Here is a 20,706-nt window from a genome sequence, read left to right as displayed (position 1 = left end):
GAAGGGAGATAGGAAGGAGGGGGAAGGGAGTGAGGGAAAGCTGAGTGAAAGAGGTTTATCATGGCTTTCCCTCAAGATGACAGGCTGACATTGTGGAATCTGACCTTTTTATCTGCTGCCTCAAAGAATCATTCATAGCACACAGAGCTTAGTCCCACTCGCCACTATTTCGGCAGACAACTCTCGATATTAAACTGCCAAAGTTAACAGTTAGAGCTCCACAAAGCCTGACGTGCAAACCCTGCAGACTGCTTAACAAAGAGAATCCTCCACAGCCTGTCAGGGGTTTATTGGTTTCTTTCCCCCCCAATATATATTAATCAAGCACTTTCTTGGCAGACTGACAGCGATATCAAGTACAACTTTATACTATGCTTCACTGGATGCAAGGCATTCCGTGCTCAGATCCGGAGCGTTGGAACAAACGGCACTGGCTGAGGGCCTGCCTTTCACCCAGCCTTCTTACCTGACAGAGGTTTCCTGAGAAACCAGCGGGACACAGACATTGGAATCCATTGATTTCATCCTGGCAATGACCCCCATTCATGCAAGGGTTACTTGCACATTCATTGATGTCTTTCTCACAGTGATCTCCTGCATAGCCAGGTGAACAGATACACCGATAACCATTAACCAAGTCCTGGGAAAGAAAAAAAAAAGTTTTAGAGTTAATGTTGTTCCTCCCTTGATGTATTCTTATTAAGAAAAAATCTTCTTACTATGTCCAAAATATTTAGAGGGGAAAAAACAAACACACAGACCCAGTCCCAACTTACATTCTTAATTTCCAGGCAGAATACATTAATTCACAGGTTGAAGGGAAGTGCCTACATTTCCAGTAGGTAGTTTACACAACCACCAGCTACTGGTGACACTGGCAGTGAAAATGAGTCATTTATTGAAGTTATATTTTTTTGCCCTTACTGTTCTACAGAACTATCTCGACATGCTGTGGCATGACATAGGCCTTCCCCCAACTTAAAGAAATGACCGTTTCTACCAGCTTTTTGCTATTTTTCCAACTATTTGTTCTTAGATTCAAATGCTTTAGTTACTGTTTCAAGTCTCAGGGAAACCAAAGTAAAACAAGGGCTTACCCGACAGGATCCTCCATTCTGACATTGTCCACGACAGTCGTTAATATCTGCAATAAAATTAGCACGGTTAGAAGGCAAAAATATATTTACACTAGATAGAGAGTTCAGGTCTCTCTAAAACTGCAGCTAGATAAACCTTTTGTCAGGTTTCCTGCATGCCTTCCTTGAGATAAGGTTATTATAATGGGTGGGAAACCTTTCGCGATTCTTCTAGGAGAGGCAGTAAAACTTCACATCATTGTTTTAGTCTCTTTATCAGAATATAGCTATGGTACAGGCTAATGACTTTGATAAAATTGTGTATTTTCATTCCGCACCAACTACTCCCTTTCTAAAAACATCAACTGCTGGGGCTCTGCCCAGTGTTTAAATTGAGCTTAGAACTCAGTGGCACATGCACATATACCCAAAGAACTGGCCTTTAATAAGCCCAAGGCTATGGACACTTACTTATATCACAGTTGTGGCCAGACCAGCCAGTAATGCAGTCACAGTAGTAGCTGCCAATCAGGTTCCTGCAGGAGTTGGCATTGACACAGGGCTTGCCCTCACATTCGTTCGCATCTGGAAAACCAAGGAGAACATTCAGGGGGGATGGGGGAAGCCCACACCCCAGCAATAACCAGCAGTTCCTCCAGAGTGTACAGCATGGATTAGCGTGACTTGGACCAACAAAAGTCAATCATCATCAGCCTCTTTTCAGTTTCTTTGCAATTAGAACATACAGGCTACGCTAATTATTTCACAATTACCCAGCCACTCATTAAGAGCAACTTGCCCCCACACACGCATCTCGGCTGAGCTTTCTGAAGGAGGAATGCTGCAGCCTGGGCATTGGGATGAGTGTGCTGTGTAAAGAATGCAGCCAGCTCATTCTCCGTGAGATCATCCCCATTTTGGAACTCAGCTGTGAACTCCTGGGTCTGGAGGAGTTGACATGATTGAAGAAATACAGCAACTTTCTCACAGGGTAAAGGGAGAAACACATGTGGGGGCAGGACTGGGAGGCACAACACGCACCCTCCCCACTTCAGGGCAGTCCTGGTTTGAAGGATGTCTCTGGTTAACTATTTCCTTCAAGTGCCAGCATGCAAAAGCAAGGTGATGGAAGCCACACTACTCCTAGACCCCAGTCCTGCAAACAGATACTGTCTTCAATGTGCCAAAATACATCCACAGGCTTCAGAAACACGACTGGGACTAATGCAGGACCATGATCCCTTCTGCATTTATCTTTGCCAGCTCTGAAACAGCACTGGATGAAGAGAAAGCAATTCTTACCTAGCTGGCACGTTTTGCCAGTCCACTGAGGTGGGCAAATACACTTAAATCCATCAACTAGGTCTTGGCAAGTTCCTCCATGACCACAGGGATTTGGAGCACAATCATCAATATCTGCAATGCAGAATAAGGACAGGCTTAGCTCCACTACCAGACTGGCAATGGCAGTAACTGACAAGTCTGATAAATGCTTGCTGCTACTCAGGTTTTCCCCGAGGAACAGAAGAACAACAGGACTTCTACTTGGAATTTCTAGGTTATCTTTGATTTCAGCAAAAGCCTCCTTTAAAGAGAGGAGTAATGTGAAAAGGGGGTTCAAAGCACTGGGGAAAAAGTTTACCCCCTATGGCCTTTTTGCAAGTGGAATTCCTATTTGGATCCAGCAAGTCCCTCAGAACAGCGTTTTTAACAACATGCCAGAATGCTACAAAAGTTCAGCATTCTGCTTCTCTCAAGATGATTTTGGCTATTTTCCCCAGTAGTTGACAAAAACCTTGGTACAAGCAAAGGGGACGAGAGTGCACAGGGGTGTAAATGGCTGCCAGGAAGCAATGCTCAGGCTGGGAAAGGTTAAATAGTCTGCCCTGTAAGTTTGTGAGGGATTAAAAAGACTGATCAAAACCAGCAAATTGGCACATTTTTAATAAACACTGAAAAGGACTCACTGTCAGTGCAGGTTGGTCCAGCCCAGCCAGGAGCACACACACATTCAAATCCCGTGGATGTCTCGAGGCAGCTTCCCCCGTTGTGACAAGGGTCGGAGAGGCAGGCGTGCTCCGCTGCACAGGGACAGAAGGACAACATGGCAGAGGCCACAGCAATGCCACCACAAGCCACCCCTGCTCCCTCCACACTGCTCTGGGCACACCATTATTACTCTTGCTGCACTGTGCTCCTGCAAGAACCAGGAATTCCCTGGCTTGCAGAAAGTCTCCTCCCATGCTAACCTCATCAGCACACCAACTGGCACCTGCTGGAGCCACAGCCAGACAGGGCAGCTCAGAGTGACCTCCCCAGTGAGCAGAGGGCTGATGTTCAGAGACAACAAATGTTCACGATAAAGCATGAATAGGAAAGGCTGGATCTTTGTACCCAGCCCTGACTGGGCACACTACAAATTGAGTTCTCTTCCATCTCCTAAAGTGCACCCAAAACCAGCCACCAAAAGCTGGCAAGAATTAACTGTCAGATGGCAGCCCAGCAGCTCCATGCAACACTTACCGATTTCACAGTTCTGTCCTGAGTAGCCCTCAGGGCAGGAACACTGGTATTTGTCAGGGCCAGTGTTGCTGCAGGTACCACCATTCAAGCAGGGCGGGTGGGTTCCACAGTAGTTCAGATCTGCAAGAGGGGAGGAACATTTAAGCCAGGCTGCAAAGTTACAGGAACATCACCACGTGCTTTGTTCTGTTATCCCAGAGCCTTTACAGAATGCATCCTCACGCAGGAGTGGGACAGGACAGGGACAAGCTAAGGACAGATGCCAGATGAGCAGTGGGGACAAGGCCAAGCAGCTGAGGGCCAGCACGCTCCCTGCACGTTTCAGGAGCTCGCAGAGCCCCTCGGTGCAAAGGCTGCCAGCGCTGACATTCAAGTGTAACACGGCCCCCTGGGATTAGCATACCTTTGTCACAGAGCTGACCACCCCAGTTGGTTTCACAGAGGCACTGCCATGGTTCAATGCAAGTGCCATGGACACATCCCGGGTGTGGAATGCACTTATCACAGTACTGGCCTTGCCATCCATACTGACACCTTCAGTTAAAGAGGAAAAAAAAAATAAAAGGAAATAAAAATAAGACCAGGGAAACAAACCCAAACCCATCATAATTGCTGTGTGTAGATATTAGCGTGCAACTGCAAAGCTTGAAGAAAGGCTGGGGAAGTGGGGGAGAAGGGCAGGATGAGGGAAGGGGAGAAGCTATTCAGGGATTGTTTGATGGTTTCTTGTAAACAAACATTTTGGTAGTTTTGCCAAGGTCTCTGTAGCCGGCCTCCTGACAAAAGAATAACTGTTCTGAGAAAATCAGCATGAGGCCATTCAGCACAATAATACTCTTTTGGAGCCTCATATAAATGTGGCAGAGAGGGTGGGTGTGCACTACAAATCAATCTCTGGACTTTGACAGGGTGCTTTATAAATTGAGGGGGGAGAAAAAGTCAGTGGAAACAATAGTTATCCAGAGATCCTCATGAATACAAGGTTCCAAGCATTTCAGCCATGCTGGATTTGCAGGAAGACAAACAAAACCATAACCACCAACTCTGAGCCCTTGGCAAGGCAGTAGCAAAACATGAGGAGTTCCCTGCTCTGTCAGAAGCCACCCTTATTCTGAATAGAGAGAGACACACACACACAGAGCCACTGGGCCACAGTCAGGGATGGAAGAAAGCAGCACGGCAGGATTTTACACATGTTCAAAGATCAGCTGTTGGTGTGTTTCTGAGTTTGATTTATGCTAATAACCTCTTTTCAGGGAATAAGTAAATCATATCCAATTCTGAGAAACACCAATATCTGAAGAATTTACTACTATTTGAATACTTTATTGTAACCATCAATGAGCTACCTGAATTCTCAACATAAAAGGAAGATGTTCTTTTAAAATAAAGCCCCCTTAAGGGAAAGCTTATTTTGGCTTTCATTTAGTTCTCACTAGAAAGAAAGACCAAGAGTCCTTCAAATTAAAGTGGATCTATAGATAGAAACAAGCAAAACAAGTCAAAAATGAAAAGCAAGATCTTTTTTTTGAGGTACTGTATTTCATTAACAGGCCCTGAGAGTAATTGATCAGCAGCAATTATGCACTAAGCTGTCACTAAATTATGAAAACAAACCTCAGCTCTACAGAAGTCAGCTAAGCTTTCTATTTGTAAAACCCCCCACCATTCTTCTGCTAGCAATTTCTTCTCATGGGAAAAAGCCAGAAGGATCTATCCAATGGATAAGCACACACAGGCAGCAGTAAGTCCGACTTCCCTTCTAACAATCTCAGGTGACAAACTGCATCCTAATTAACTTTTTTTCTTTAATAGCTATCACAATAGCAGCCTTTTCAAAGTCAATGGGAAATTCTTATGAGTTTGTGTGTTAAAAAAAGCCAGTCAGTGCAAAGAACATGAAAAAAAAACAGATAAGGCAAAACAACCTCCCTCAAGTAGCTCTTGGAAAATCCTTCTGTATAGGGCATATAATGAGAATGCACAAAGATCAACATTTAGGACCAGACCCTTTTAATTTGTATTGCATTCAAAGCAACTTGCACACAATCCAAGCTAAGGGACCTCACCTGCAAAAGCAGGTATCCAAACTGAGGTTTTTACTCCTGTCAAATCACAGTGATGGTGGATTTTATTTTCTTTAGAACAAGTGTAAAGAAAGCAAAATCATTAAAAAACCCCACACCACACAGGAAAAAAAAAAACCAACATGAGCTTTAGAGCCAAAGGTACTACTTCAAACATCAGCTTCAAAGCTAACAAAATTGGGTAAGGCTATGGGCATTTAGGGGAAAAAAAAGTGGGATATCAATTCCAGAAAAAGATTCACAGTAATAACTCGTGTTTAATAACATGTATGCAGCAGTTTCTCATGAGAAATTTAAAGTTAAGTTTCCTTGTATAGTGATTCATGAGTAAAAATGGTTTAGTTGGCTGGCCTGCATTGAAGAAAGTGACTGGCAGTGAAAGGGAAAAGGATATTTTAAGAACGTTTGCAAGTTGTCTGTTGTACCAGAACACAGAGCAGTTTCTGCTCGGATGTTATTTTTAAACCCTGTTGCATTTGTAGCATACAGGCTATATGACTCATCAAAACTTAAAAGAAAATAAAATCTTGTTTCTGTGTTCACTTTAAAGATAGTGGTCTAACTTGGCAAGCAGAAGTTATCTGAAAGCACCAGAAGGACAGCATTGTTTCAAGACTATGCAAATCAAGTGTGGGAAAGTTGCACCTTAAGTAAATAAGAGCACTAGTGCATGTCTGGGCAGTGAGTGGGAGGCAACAGACTTAGAAAGAGAAAGGGAAGAAAAAAAAATCTGGAAACAAAGCCTGTTGTTCTGACTAGGAGACAGCAACCCCTACAAGGCATGTTTATTCTGATGACAGCAGCACAAATCACTGGTAGCCCTGACTGATATGCTCCTCTCACCATCTGGCCCCCTGATACTTCCTACTACTTGTTAGTCTTTTTTTTAATTAAAAAAAGATTTAGATTTGGTGTTCTGGGGGTTAACCTGCTTGTATCTGTGCTGCTAAATATTAAAATCACAGGACAAGTGACAACAATTCATCCCCTGGCTGGACTTCCACTTTGCCATGGCTCTATGAGGATCAAAGTTTACTTCTCACCTCACTTGCAGATGGTTCCTTGATAATTTTTTTTTGTTTTGTTTTGTAGCATGAATTACCAAAGCAGAGAAAATTAATGAGCCACTATGGCTATTTAGGCTGAATTCTTACAAAATAGTCTGTCAGACACTCCAGATTCAGTTCCTGTTAGAACTCTAGCTCATCAAGCAGTCCACTTCATGCAAAGGTTTCCAGCAACAGAGAATCCACCAATATGCTTGTTAGGCAGAAAAATTACTTTCTATTCCGTCAAACTTCTGAGTCTTATTCAGGAATACTCAAACTTCACTTTTAACCCTTCCTACACAGGATCAATATCAACATTTTTGTAACCTCAGAAGCTCTCAGTTGTAAACAGAAATGATAAAGGGTTACCTGCAGCAAAACTTGGAACCTGTCTGTTGATAAAGAATATCCACTTTTAATATCCACTACCCCTCTAAGGGTAAGGGACAAGACTTCCCTGTGCTGTAAATATATGCTGCATATTTTAAGGCATTCCAGATATTTAATTGTTGGGTTGTGGATAAAATCTGCTTTCCATTGTCTCCTTGCCAGGACAGAAGGGACTTCAAAGCACAGCAACAAAATTCGGCATTCATCAGAGCCCACTGACAAGATTTCATCCCAGCCATTAACCTCTCAGCACTCGGAGCCAGGCTCACAATGGGAAAGGGACCCAGAGATTCAACTAATCCCATTCTAAAGAATGCTTGACTTTTGCCTACTGATGGAAGAAACCAGGGGGTGGGAGGGAAGAAGGGGGGAAACACTGAAAGGGAGAAGAGAGAAAAGCCACACTGTACTTCAAGCTTGGAATTGAAAAACCTATTAATCAGGCTGTTGGAAAAAACATAGCCACCAAACATTTGCACTATTTATGCAGAAACAATTAGTTAGTGCTCATTAGGCAGCATTCACGCGATTTATCCCATACCCCCCTCTCCCTCAGTGCCACCATTTCACAAACCAAAAGCTTCTTAAAATTACCAGTGCATTAAAAGCCTGCTCCCCCCTTATTCTGGGCAAGTCAGCATGAATAATGTGTCTTGCTCAAAACCACAACTTTCAAAACGCCCTCCCCTCCCCAGTCCTATTGTGTTTAGCATCACTTGTTTAATTAGTTGGGGAGGGGTGAGGGGGAAAGCAAGGAGGGATAGGAAGCATTTACCTGCACTCTCCTGGAATTGTGCAAGAACCATGCTTGGGGCTACATCCCTGACGACAAATAGCTGTTAAAACAACAAAAAAGAGGAGTATCAGCACGCTGCCCGCTTCCGGCGCCTTCACACTCGTGGGAATGTTTTAATCTGTAACCAGCATCGTAATCCTGCTGAATCCGAGGTTTTAACAAGTGTCTCCTATCAAGTCTACCGGAAGGAAAACCAAGGTAGGTGTCTCCCTGGGATAGGAAATCTATCAGTTTTTCCCTTCTGTAGGAAATCTGACTTTGCAGAGGAATTGTTCCTAGTGCTGTTCAAAGAGCTGTTTTTATGTGGGAGAAACCATCTTGCCTTGGAGAGCTCAGGTCACTTGGAGTCTACAGGTTTCCCTTCTCTGTCTTTTGCAGGTGATCTGGGCCACGCTCCCTGGCTTTACACCTAATTCAAAGCAGCTTTTAACTACTGTGGATTTAGTTTTGGCTGTATCTCTGAACAGACAGGATATCACGATGAGCAACAATTCAAATTGCAGGTAAACTCAGTCATTAAGACAGGCTGATATTCTGTTCTTAAGTCCTGCTTTCTCCTTCCCCAATTACTTAGGTAGCAGCCATTCCCTAATAAACATGTTGAACATGATGTCAGGTGGAACAAACAAGCCTGGGACTTTTCAAACACCAAAGCTTTACACTTGCCAGGTCAGCTTTAAAACAAGTCTCTCCTTCCTGCTTGTCTTGAAGTTCTGCACCAAAGGGGAAATCCATTTTGAAGTCAGCAGCAGAACTCCCATTGAAGTCAGTGGGCTGGGTTTTCTTCCCAAGGGCAAAGATGTGGATAATCAGAGAAAGAACACATCTGCTAAGCGCCCAGTACTCTCTCCAAGACTTTAACATAAGGCAGAAACTACTCTTCTCCTGCCCCCTGTCCTCTGTGTAGAGTTGGTCACTGTCCCATCAGTCCTTAGCCCCCTGTCTGCACAATCTGACCACTGAATGCATCCCGGATTCGATGCCCTCAAATCCCTCCCAGTCCCACTGGTCTGCAGGCTGAGCATTTGTCACAAACCTTTGTTGCACTCTGGTCCCATCCAGCCTTCCAAGCAGGTCTTGTTGCCGTTCTGGTCACAGGTGTGGTGAGTGAAGAAGTCATCTCTGGGCCGGCAGAACTTGTTGCAGCCGAAGCCGTAGTAATGTTCTGCACAGGTCACTCGGATCTGGTACTCAAAGTGGGCAACTCCTGCGTTGTGCTTCAGGGTCTGCCACTGGCGGCTGGGATTGATCATGCCAGAGTGGGAAGCCTTCTCAATAATTCGATCCGGGTCTGCAAGGCACAAAGGGTGACAGAGTTAAAACTTCCTTTAGGTCTCGTCATTAGCTCCCACATCACAGCGCTCCAGCTTCACAGGCAAGACTCTCTGAGGCAGCCAGTTGGTTTTATTAATTTTCTGTTTTAGACAGTCAGATAAGGCTGCCCTGGAGCTACAAACCATTAACTGAAACACACATGCAGCATTATCAAACTGAACAAAGCTTGAAATCAAAAGGGACTGTTCAGTTACTGCCAATCACTTATCCCTTTTGCAGTGTAAGGGCATCCACTAAGAATTCATACAGTTCGTGACTAAAGAAAATTCAGCTTCAACAGACTGGTACAAAATGTGTTTTCCCTGCTTCTCCATTAATGGCCCTAGTTTTGTTTTCAACTGGAGCATTTACAAAAACAACATACTACAATAGCCAAATAAAGCCGTCTCTACAGTCTGAACATAGGCACTGCAAAAGGTTTGCAGCCTTTTCCTTATGTGTAAGCACTAAATTGAAAACTACCAACTCCAGCATTCAGATGACATTAGCAACCTCACCAGACTTTGGCTGAGAAATACCATGAAAGTCCTGTCTTCAGACAGCAGCTGAGAGTACAAAGTCAAGACAACCAAGCAGAAGACTCACACTACTGCATGTATGTGCTATAGATCCCCTTCCCCTCTATAGAGCAGAGCATTTCAAAGTTTAGGTTTGCACTTGACATTTAGTTCTAGCAAAAGTCTTCTGGCTTTCAGAGCGATACAACTGTCTGAATTACGGCTTGAAATAATAATATTTCACATTTGCTTGGAACATTGTATATATCTGTGGTATTTCACTTTGTAGTCCAGGTCTTGTGACTTAAACGATCTGACACTGCATAACGACCTGCTGCTACCCAGCACTTGACTGCTGAGTGAAAGTTTATCGTAAAACAGCCAAAATATCCTCACAGACTGAGTTCAAAACCAACAGTGAGTACATGGGAGCATAATCCAGCAACAGGAGAATTTGAGGTAGAAAGGCAGTTTGCCAATGATGTGTTAGCACCGTGTGAAGTACTGGCACCTCTGAGTGTTAAGAATTAAAATGTACTGATGTGCTGCTTGGTCTTCCAACAACTACAAAAGAACCTTCTGGGATTTTACAGAAGGCAGAGCTGAAGACTAATGAAGTTGCTACTAAAGCCATAAGATGACACAGTTTTTAATCTAAGATACTTTTAAATGCATTGCTAAGGACCTTTGATTTGCAGCTTTCAAAAAAGAACTTCCCAACAGGCTTCTCAAGCCTCAGATACCCATTATGGGTCCACCACTAGGTCCTGACTGCTCGCCTGCAGTTTGGAAAGCAGTCAAAGCTCTTGCTGCACAACCACACACGAGTGCCAATACTCAGACATTGTGAGCATTTGCCCATTTTTGGGGGTATTTGTGACTTGAGACTATAGCATTCATTACGTGTTTACAGTGTGAAATTAAGGGCAACAACTTCTTACTCACCTTCTGGTATTTCTGGTTCTATAATATTTTCCATTTAAATCAGTTTTTATTATTCATTGGCACTAAGCCCCCAACTCCACAACTATGTGTCAGACTTTCAAATGCACGCAGGCCTTTATTAATTTACATCCCATTCACAGGTAATGTGGATGCCTAAGGACCTTTCCATACTGGTACATCCAGAGCAATATCATGTTCTGTGCTGTGCAGGTGTAAGGCTCCTAGATCTCATCAGCAAGATTATTGACTAATTCTAAGAGGTACTTAAGCAGATGCATATCTGCTCGTCTTGAATGGGGATACTCTGGCAATTAGAGTTCCACTCATGCGTGCTGGAGATGGCTCTGCTGCACTTGCCAAAATTACACTCCAGCCACAGCACAGCTGGAAAGCAAAGGCACTTCCCCAAACACCGAGTGTGCAAAAAGACATCCTGCTCCTTGTGAGTAAAACAACTTTATCCTCTCCTGTAAGTGGCAGAAGAAAAGGAGAACGACACTCCATTTAGTTTTGTAAGCCAGCCCCCCCACCTCCACCCCCACACTCATTCTTGCTTTTCCAGTCTTTTCCTGTTCCCCCTTGGGAACATACCACTGACAACTATTTCAGTCCTTGGCACCAGAAAGGGAGTTGCCTTGAAAAAGTGATCTTTCCCTTTGCCTCTGCTCTTTCATTCTTCTCCTATCTGCCAGCTCATTAGGAAGCTTGTCCTTGCTGCACGGCTATGACCTCTCACTCCAGCCATCAGCTCTTTGGAGACCCTAACCACAGGCTGAACTCCAATGGAAACACCCTTTTAAAGTCCACTGGGCTTCATTTTTTTGCAGTGAAACCCAGCTGCAATTTCACTCTGGATCATGGAAAAAATATCTTCCATTGGACGCGCATTTTAAAACTACTCCCATCCACCTGAATTCAAGTGTAGTCTCACAGGTTTAAGCTCCCTTTCCATTAGCCATCACCCACAGTTTTCACAATGAAACGCTGGCATGTTCCTTCTTGTACAAAAACTCCTCCACCCTTGCCTATTCCCACCTGTCAGTGTGCACTTACACAAGGGTGCTGACCCAGACTCCAGGGGAGGCATTGCAACAACCCTGCCATTCTTAGCCCGCACCAACCACGGTTTCAGTTTTATAGGAAGCGATCCCAACACAGCAGAATGGTTAAGTAAATAAAAAGCAGCAGTCAGCCAGGATTGAGACAAAGGGATCTTCTGAACTCCACTGCCTTCATCTGACTCAGAAGCCCATGCTTTGATAGAAAGGTTAGAGGAAGCATTAACCCATTAGAAATTGATGAAGTGGAAGAGAGAGGCTTTCTGTACATCTCGGGCTTCCGCTCCACACTTCACTGTCAGAGACTCTGTTGGTTTTATTCACTTCTTGTGGCTACACTTCAAAGCCATAAATCTCTCTTTTTATTCAGTGGGCAACTGTATCAAAGGTTTTAGACACAAGGAAATGAGCTATTTTGACTGCCCACCTTTGCCTTTCAGTGCTCCAATGTCTGGAAATTATAACTATGCAGCATCAGGAAGCAAAAACAACAACAGAAAAAGCCCAGACTCCTCTGAGCAGTTTGGGTGGCCAAGGACAGCACAGTTATTTTTGAAAGTCTTTGTTTCAGACAACTTCCAGCTACGGCTTGGTTTACATTGTGCTGAAGTCTCTTATGCCCGCCTGGAATTCACATGCAACTGATACCAGTAATTTACAATAGCTCTTTGACATAGTTTGAGATGCAATGTCAGCCCATTAGCTTTATGTATGAAGCAACAGTAGCAAGATGGCAACCAGACAAGAACCAGAGTAAGAAAACCATTTGAGTTGAATCTTGGCTCCAACAAAGCACGATTCTCATCAACTTCAACAGGGCCAGAATTTAACTGCAAGCCACTCTTGGAAGTGAGACAAGAGAGAGTATGTGGTAAAGAGAACGTAGGAGGAGTGGAATGTAGAGGGGGGAAGGAAGCATCCACTCGAGGATCTTCTAACAACTGCATTGATCAGAGGATGCTTTCAGAGCTATTGAAAAGTCACACAAGGCCTACTAAACCCACTTTCATTGTTGAGAGCTCTCATGGGGTCCTTATAATTCAGTGGCAATTAGGGCAAAAGAAAATCCCGCACATCAAAAAACCCCACTCTTCACATTATATGATGACAATTGTTTAGTTCTAATCGTTTTCTTAACTAGTTCTTCAAGCCCTATTCTGCAGCTCTGGGAAAGCTGACTAAGTCAAGCCATGCCGCACAAAGGAAAAGTTTTGTGCAGTGCAGCGACTGAAGTGACCTACAGATGGCAAAGTGACAGCAAAGCTGGAGCAGGAATGCAGATCAGGAACATATGCAAGAACATGTCTGCACTTGGTCAAATGCACTGCTGAGAAATGAGGCAATTTTGTCTGAAGACAATTGTACTTCCAGAACATGAAAGCAAAGAAAGGGTTCATTGTGTAGCTTTGGAAATGCAGTTGTTTCATGAAAAAAGATGAGCTCTAATAATAGTAAAAGTGGCAGAGACCCAGTCTGAAAAAACTCTCAGATCCTACTATAAACAAGACTTTCATTTTGAATTCTTCCATTTTTAATACTTCCCTGCTACATCATCTACTTTCTTCTCCTCCATATGACATTCTATATCCAAGAAATCTCCCAGCCACTGCTCCATGACTGTGCTGGGGTAGAGTCTGAAATCACAGGTACTGCAATAGTGCTGAATGAGGCTGGCTGTGGCTATCCCTGACAGGCCACATGACGTATCTCAAGCAAGAACTGCTTTTCTGGAACAAAGAATTAATAGGACATCTCATGTACATTAAAAAAAATACATAAGGAGATCTGCACAGAATAGTTCCCAAGCTATTCACTCTTCACCAATTGAAACATAAAAGCACAGCACTGTACACACTTCTACAAAGCCCTTCTCTCATGGGCCCATTTCATTCCTGCATGGCTGCCACCTTGGCATTCCAAAGCAGACTGCAAGAAGCTGCTGTAAGATGGACCACAGTACTGCTGCTTCCTTGCTGGAGGAAAAGGCCTGTTGTGTCAACAAAAGCTTTATGAGTTCAGATTCACACTATCTCCTGTGGCTTTTACCACACACACTGTTAACACCCTAAGTTGAAATCGAGCTGATTTTGCCTACCTCCTTCAGTAACAGTAGGCAAAAAGCAGAACAGCTCGTGTGCCAAGAGACCCTGTAGAGCTTCCTCTAGCCACGGGAAAAGCTTAGCAGAATGTTTCTGAAACCAACCAGAGACATTCCAGGAGAAAGATCCCCACCCTTGATTTTCAGCCAGCTCTACCAGGTGGTGTCTGGTAAATATTTTTTCAGCCCCTGCATATAAACCCCCAGACATCCAACTCCCAAGGAGGAGCTTGTAGTAACTCCTATTTCTCAAATACAGTCATTAGATGGATATGCAGATTAAGTCTTTTTTTTTTCTCTTTTTTTAAAGCAGTACATTCAGTTTTGAGAAGTACTTAGTTTATAGAGAGATCTCAGGTGAACAAGACTTAGGCTTCTGAATATTATTCCTAATTAAAAAGAACAAAACAAGACTGAAAAAACGAAACCTGAAGAAATCCTTTGGCTTTTACTCTCCCAAAGGAGAAAGAAGGAATTAACAGCATCTATTTTTAGGCATCACACTGTTGGTGCCTAGGTGAGCGAGCTACTCACCCTCTGCAGGCAGTGTGAGTGAGACAGGCTGCTGCAGAGCCTGGAGGAACTGCTCCAAATTGTTTGGGGAGAGCTTTTCCCTTTCCTCGTGCTCTAACTCCCAGCAAGCTGGTGAGGCTCCCAGAGGCCTTTCAATACCCAAGACACAGAGGTGTCAGAACTAAATAAGCCAGAGGAAGGAATACTTACTCGTGGAGTTATCATTGTAATCCCACGCCTCAACAAGCAATGTGTAGGATCTCTGCAAAAGAGAAATAAGAGTTAGTTTCAAAGAAAAAAAACTGACAACAATTTTAACTACAAAGAAAAATTCTGGTCTCTGCCCCAAAGCAGATACTTGAAAACAGAAATAGGTAAGAGATTATGATTGAAACAAACATGATCTTCTTGAAACCCTGTAAGCTACCTTATCCAGTCTGACTTAGAGGACCTTTCACCTTGGATAGCTCATCTTTGTCATCATTAAAGCATCTTATGTACTTAACCAGGAAGTACAGCCTTTGACACTGCACTCCAGCCGAAATAAAGCATGTGGGACAGCTGCACAGGGAAGACAGAAAGCACCGGGATAGCACAGCAGCATCAAAAAACCCAAAACCAAACCCCCACTCTCAAAAACTGCTTCAAAAGAATTGTAGTTACAGAAAAATAGTCTTGATGTCCCTTCCCCCAGCCATCCTGAAAGCAAGAAGTGTTGCTAAGATTACTGTGCCCTGCCTTGACAGCGCAATCTCCAGGGACTTTGCTTTTCAGCACCCCCTTTGAAAGCTTTGTCTGCATGAGGGCCATCGCAGCTCCCACAAGTATCAGGTAACGGAGGGCAGAACTGATGGATATGGGAAGGGGGTGGGGTGAGAGAGAGGCATTGTAAAACAAAGGCTAAGATCAGCCTCTTTGGAAGAGCAGGGAAAGGGAAGCCGCACTATCCACCCGTGTCACTTTTACAGATGCTCCAAGCTGCCAATGAGCTCTGTAGCACTCCAGCAATAATAATCATAAGCATAAACTGACTGAAGTGACTCCATGGGCTGGAAAGATGCCAGCTATTACATCTAAACCACCTTTATCTTCAATCCTAACTTGAGAACAAGACCCATTAAAACATCTCCTCCTCCAGCTCTACCCCGAGATATTATTATCCAGGCTGTATCTTTCAAAGTTGCCATTTAGCCAGCCATATCCAAACTTATACAATGATTAAAAACCAAAACAAAACACCTCCTCTTCAAAAGTGGGAAAAAAAAACTGAGGAAAAATAGACAAAAATTATGACTTGAAAAGTAACAAATATAATTACAACTACAGGTAAGGCAATAAATGTAACATCTTTCTGGAGAGCAGAACAATAATAGTACAAATAAAAATTCTGTGAAGAGTTTTGATGCTTTGCCATAGCAACTGTGCATTGCAAGGTTTATTTCTCCTTAATGTGCCCAAGTTCAGTCACAGGCTGCTCGTTTGTGGTCTGCAGTGCTTCTCACCCTCTCTGTAACAGGGACCAAAATACAGTTCCAAGAGTGAGCTGCTACAAGGTGCACAGGGGTAAGGCAGACCTCAGATTTCTGAAGAGGAGAGGAAACAAAAAAGGAAGGAAAAAAAAGAAAAAAAAAAAAAAAGAGAACGAGAGTTGGAGCAGACTGCTTTCTCACGACTGGACACAGCATGAGCCTCTGAATGAAAACCCAGTTTGTGATGGACACCGGCTTGCTGTATAGCCTAAATATGTTTCATATTCAAAGCAGAGCAGGATTCCATTCCGTTCACTGATAACTGTGGGAAAATGCTTCCAAAAGTAAGCAAAGCTGGGCAAGCCAAGACATGCACCCAAACTTCTATGCACAGGCTCCATTGGCCTGAACCATTTTTGGTTAATATTTCATGAAAAGTTATATGTGACTTGTTTCTATTCTAGACCAAAGTCTGACAACTTGAAAAAACTCTGAAAATCAAATATGCAACTCAATCATCGAAGCTGCTTAAAACAGATTTAAGAAGTCCTTGCACAAGTCAGTGGTAAAAAAAAAAGAAAGAACCAAAACAAATAAACAAACCAGGAATAGAACTCCTGAGCCATATTACAGATGCAGATTGCACTATCTTGGGTGCTTCCTCAGTGGTTTAATTACCAACATTAAGCAGCACAAGCTGAACATGTTACTGCAAGCTTGACAAAAAATATTATGATATAGAGAATGAATTATGGCAACTAGCACTACTTCCAATAAAGTTAAGGATGTTTTCCTTTCGGCCTTGCATAATTGTTTTGGAAGATATTTTGTCTAAACTCATAGCAACAGTTCCCTGCTGGTTCTCAGGACTGTTTACCAACACACCTAGCCCTTAAGGAAAGGAAAGGCTGAATCCTAGCTCTGAGTGCTACTGTTGCTAGATACTTGTGTGACCACTTTCCACTACCACACAGGAGTTTGTTTAACAGAGAGGAGATGCTTCAGCTGAACTGGATGGAAAAAAAAATGCAGGGGGAACAAACCTACCCTAGCAATTCCTTTGTTTCTAACTGTCCCCTCTCAGTTCGTCTCAGTATTTTAAATGAAGACTCTCCGTCCTGAAAATGGATGATACAAAAATGGCATTTGATTGCTTGGCTCTGTCCTCCTCAGCATGGGGAAAAGACCACAAAAACCCAAGACTTTGTGTTCAAAACAGGACACTTTTAAACAAAAGCCACACAGACACCCAGAGGCTCACACCAGTAGCCAAGCCCCTTCAACAATCCAACTATCACATACCTCTAACTAATTACCTCAGCCCCCCCCAGAAAAGCAGTTCTGTGCAAAGCTGCACTGTTGAGATTTTTTAGAAGTGCATATCATCCCCACTCTATAGATCAAGGATTCAGATAGCTCAGGAATGACTGCTTACAGTGTGGAGGTTTAAGTTTTCCCATGCCCATAGATGACCTTTGCCCATCTTTGAATAAATATATATATCCAGACACAAGAATTCCACATCATGCACCTTATTCCATCAAAGCAATGTCCTAGGCAACAAGGCAGCAGTGAACTTTCCAGAGTCACACCCAATTAGCCACTGTAAACCTGAGCTTGACCAGAAGGCAGGGATTCTGGCTTGAGAGGAAAGGCAGCTTGAAAGGAACAGCAAGTCCTGTAACTTTGCAGATCAGTCCAGAGGACTAAAAGGCAGCATGGTGAAATTTAAGCAAAACTTCTGTGAGTTAAGCTAGGAGAGGATGGAAATGGTCAAGTTCACACTCCAAGAACCAAAGCACGCATCAGTGTGCAAGAGCTGTTTTCCTCAATGACAAGACACTGTGTCTTGATCCACTGATAGTACAGCTCAAGAAACTGTGAAGACCCAAAACCCACCAGAAATTGTCCCTTTTAAGGACCTCGAAGGGCAATGCAACCTCCTTTCTGGTTATTTAAATGAATCCTGGCAGCTGCAGGTAAACAGGTGTTTAAAGCTCTCTGCTTGATTACCTTCTTCCCTCCCTTCATCCAGACATCCACCCTAAAGAGGTGCTTTTGTACTTTGGCTTCTAAAGGCACTCTGCAAGTCAGTGGGCCAGAGCAAGATTAAAACTTCCAGCTCCTTAGCTGAAGCACTGCCTCCGTTTTCAAAGGGCTTGCAACTCGTCAAACTCCTTTCCCTCCTACCCCTGTGGTTAAAGCATGCAAGAGCTTTGCTGAGCATGTGAAACCATGACTAGACAAATGCAGTGGGAAGTTTTGCATTCAGAGAGCTGTGCCTGCTCCTCCTCTGCCAAACAAGGAGAGCAGGTTAAGCCCAGCAACCTTCTCCTCACGCTGTGCACAGCTGTGAACACCAGCTTGAGAACAGCGCTCACACACACCCTGTCGGCATCCAGGGAGGATGGGGACTGGCACAGCAGGCCACAGGGGTCCAGCTATGACATATGGGAAACTGAGGCGTGTTTCAGCGTGCCCAAGGGCCAGGGAGGAGGGCATCTCCGAGCAGGGTTAAAGCTAGCCACAAACGCACCAATGTTCCTGTGAACATCACCAGGACTGTCACTTGGGTACCCTGTCACTACACAGATGCACCACAACGTTCTGCCATGGTTGGTCAACTTCGACAACTGAATATCCTTCAAAGGAGTTAAAGGCAACTGGTTCCTCACCCAGAATGCGAATGTACTCCGGAAAAGGAGGAAAACTACCTAACCCTCTTAACCTTTTGTGAAATGGAGCATCATCAGGAAGCTCTTCAAGACAGCCTACGTAAGGACAAGGCAACACCCTACAAAGCTGTTACTGCCTCAACCCTGGGAATATAAACAGCCCAAGCTGTGGCAATCTCATGCCCCAAAGCCGATGGCCAAGAGCTCGGCTGAACCCCGAGCAGGCAGCCCAGCCAAGAGCCTCATCAGAATATGCCCACACGAAAACACGGCACGTTGCTCCTTTAGGCTTCATTCTGACTAGTTCCTCTGTTGCTCTAAGTGCCAGCTAACTCTGCACTGCCACAGAAAGGAGACGTGAAAACCGATTTAACCATATTAGCAGCTTCCAGGAGAGACTTGCCCCCCGTTCTGCCCTGGCACAGGGAAGGCAGTAGCCAGAGTCAAGACCTTTGCTGCACTACAACGGCCAAATGATGAAGGACACAAAAGTACCGCTATCCAAACTATGCATACGCTTAAGCATCCAGTAAACCAGGCTGATCTCTGATCTGGCAAGCCTGCTGGAATAATGAGTATCCTGTGAATACATAATGTGCTGAAGTTGCCATTGTGTGAAGTAAGTCCATGGTTTGTCTGGGAGCCGAGCAATGCTGAGTCTACTGCTGCTTCCTGTTGCTTGTCCTGTATTAGCATTATTTTTGGATAGGCCCCATTATGTTCTGTAATCCTCACTGCAGTCAGTATGGCCACACTATTGTTCTTGGTTAATATTAGCAGTCAATGCCTCTGTCTGGGTGGCCGGACTACAATGTATTCCAATCATAAAACTAGCATGCATTAACAGGACAATGTACTGGGGGAGACTTGGGGTCTTCCCTCCTCCCCTTCTTTAAAAAAAAAAAAAAAAAAAAAAAAGTAAAAAAGTACAGCAGCTTCTTTTTTTTTTTTTTTCCCCACTCTCTTTTTAAACTAATGATTTTAAGTGATCTCAGCTACCAGGGTGCTTCATACAACAGCAGCATTTTAATCAGCACCTTATCTAGTTACGGAGTTATTTTCTCACGGAGCCCCACTTGTCAAAGAGCAGCAGATAGGCCAAAATGTCAATGGTTGCTTTCAACCTTCCCCAACAAGCAGATTACCTGCCCTTATCAGTCCCCCTACCTGTTTAAAGCATCCCACTGATAATTAAATGCACCAGTTACAAAAGGGTGGCAAGGTTAATAGACAGAATACCTAGTAGCCAGCCAAGCAAAACAGTCAGGTTCACATGGAGCAAGCCTGAACAAGAAGCCTTTCTACTTATTTACCTAAGTGCCTAAGAACTGGGTTGAGCTGGTAAAGGACTCTGGATGTTTGACTATTTACAAACCACTTTAACCACTTCTATCCACTTTTTGCAGTTTCTTCTGAACACTACAAGAATAATGAGTGTAATTTACGCTGCAGAATAGTGACCACAGAACCCTGAGTTCCACAGACTAACAAGAAACAAATGCAACAGCTTCTAGTTTTGACATCTTTCCCCTGTGTTAAGACACAGGGGTTACCAGTTAAATTATTAGAACTGCGTCAATTAAGATATAAAACTCCTGTTCATCAAGAGAAACTCAAAAAGCAAGCTTAGATTAGTTTTCAAAAACCAATCCTGTGACTTCTGGTATCTACAGAGATACTTCTCCTTATCTAAAGAGAAATACTTCTAAGAACTGTAGCTTAAGGCTTTTGCTTTGCAGGGCATCACAAGTCCATTAGGAGTGAAGTTGGAATAAACAGCTCAGACCCAAGTTCAGCAGCTTTAGAACCAGCTGACTTCTACTCCAGCCTCCAGCCCACTGGGAAGCAATGTTTCCTTGAGTGAACTACAACTTTAAGCAGAAAGCATCAATTTTATGCAATTCATTTTCAGCCATGCTGACTTCCAGCTGCATAAACAAGCTGACAGTGCTGGATGTGTGTAGCCTGAGAAAGTTTAGGAATAAGCTTCAGTGCCAGGCCCAATCCAGCTGCCACTGAAGTTAAACTGGAGCAGGCCTTTATTATAACAAGAACAAAAATTCTAGGAGCAGGCAAGATGAGGATTTATTTTTAGACATATTATGTTAATATAGTCAAATAGGTTTACCATGAAGATGAAGCTCTGAAGTGGCTGGAAACTTAAAAAAAACTCTTTAAACGTGTAAGAAGTGCAA

At 43.6% G+C, this 20,706-nt stretch overlaps 1 protein-coding gene across 1 annotated transcript in view; it reads right to left on the bottom strand.

The window, feature by feature from the left end:
* Window positions 1-20,706, bottom strand: part of JAG1 (jagged canonical Notch ligand 1) — a 35,550-nt gene that overhangs the window by 9,072 nt on the left and 5,772 nt on the right. Inside the window, exons 3-12 of the mRNA XM_014895042.2 lie at window positions 14,578-14,629; window positions 8,958-9,212; window positions 7,901-7,961; window positions 4,003-4,133; window positions 3,600-3,719; window positions 3,044-3,157; window positions 2,379-2,492; window positions 1,548-1,661; window positions 1,098-1,144; window positions 467-640 (exon numbers count right to left, since the gene is read on the bottom strand). Of these exons, the coding sequence (XP_014750528.2) occupies window positions 467-640; window positions 1,098-1,144; window positions 1,548-1,661; window positions 2,379-2,492; window positions 3,044-3,157; window positions 3,600-3,719; window positions 4,003-4,133; window positions 7,901-7,961; window positions 8,958-9,212; window positions 14,578-14,629 (1,182 nt within the window). The remainder of the gene's footprint in view (window positions 1-466; window positions 641-1,097; window positions 1,145-1,547; window positions 1,662-2,378; window positions 2,493-3,043; window positions 3,158-3,599; window positions 3,720-4,002; window positions 4,134-7,900; window positions 7,962-8,957; window positions 9,213-14,577; window positions 14,630-20,706) is intronic.

The sequence above is a fragment of the Sturnus vulgaris genome, chromosome 3 (assembly GCF_052056855.1).
Source record: "Sturnus vulgaris isolate bStuVul1 chromosome 3, bStuVul1.hap1, whole genome shotgun sequence".
Classification (NCBI taxonomy): Eukaryota; Metazoa; Chordata; class Aves; order Passeriformes; family Sturnidae; genus Sturnus; species Sturnus vulgaris.
Note: the sequence above shows the minus strand (reverse complement) of the source record. Positions and strands in the feature narration are given on the sequence as shown.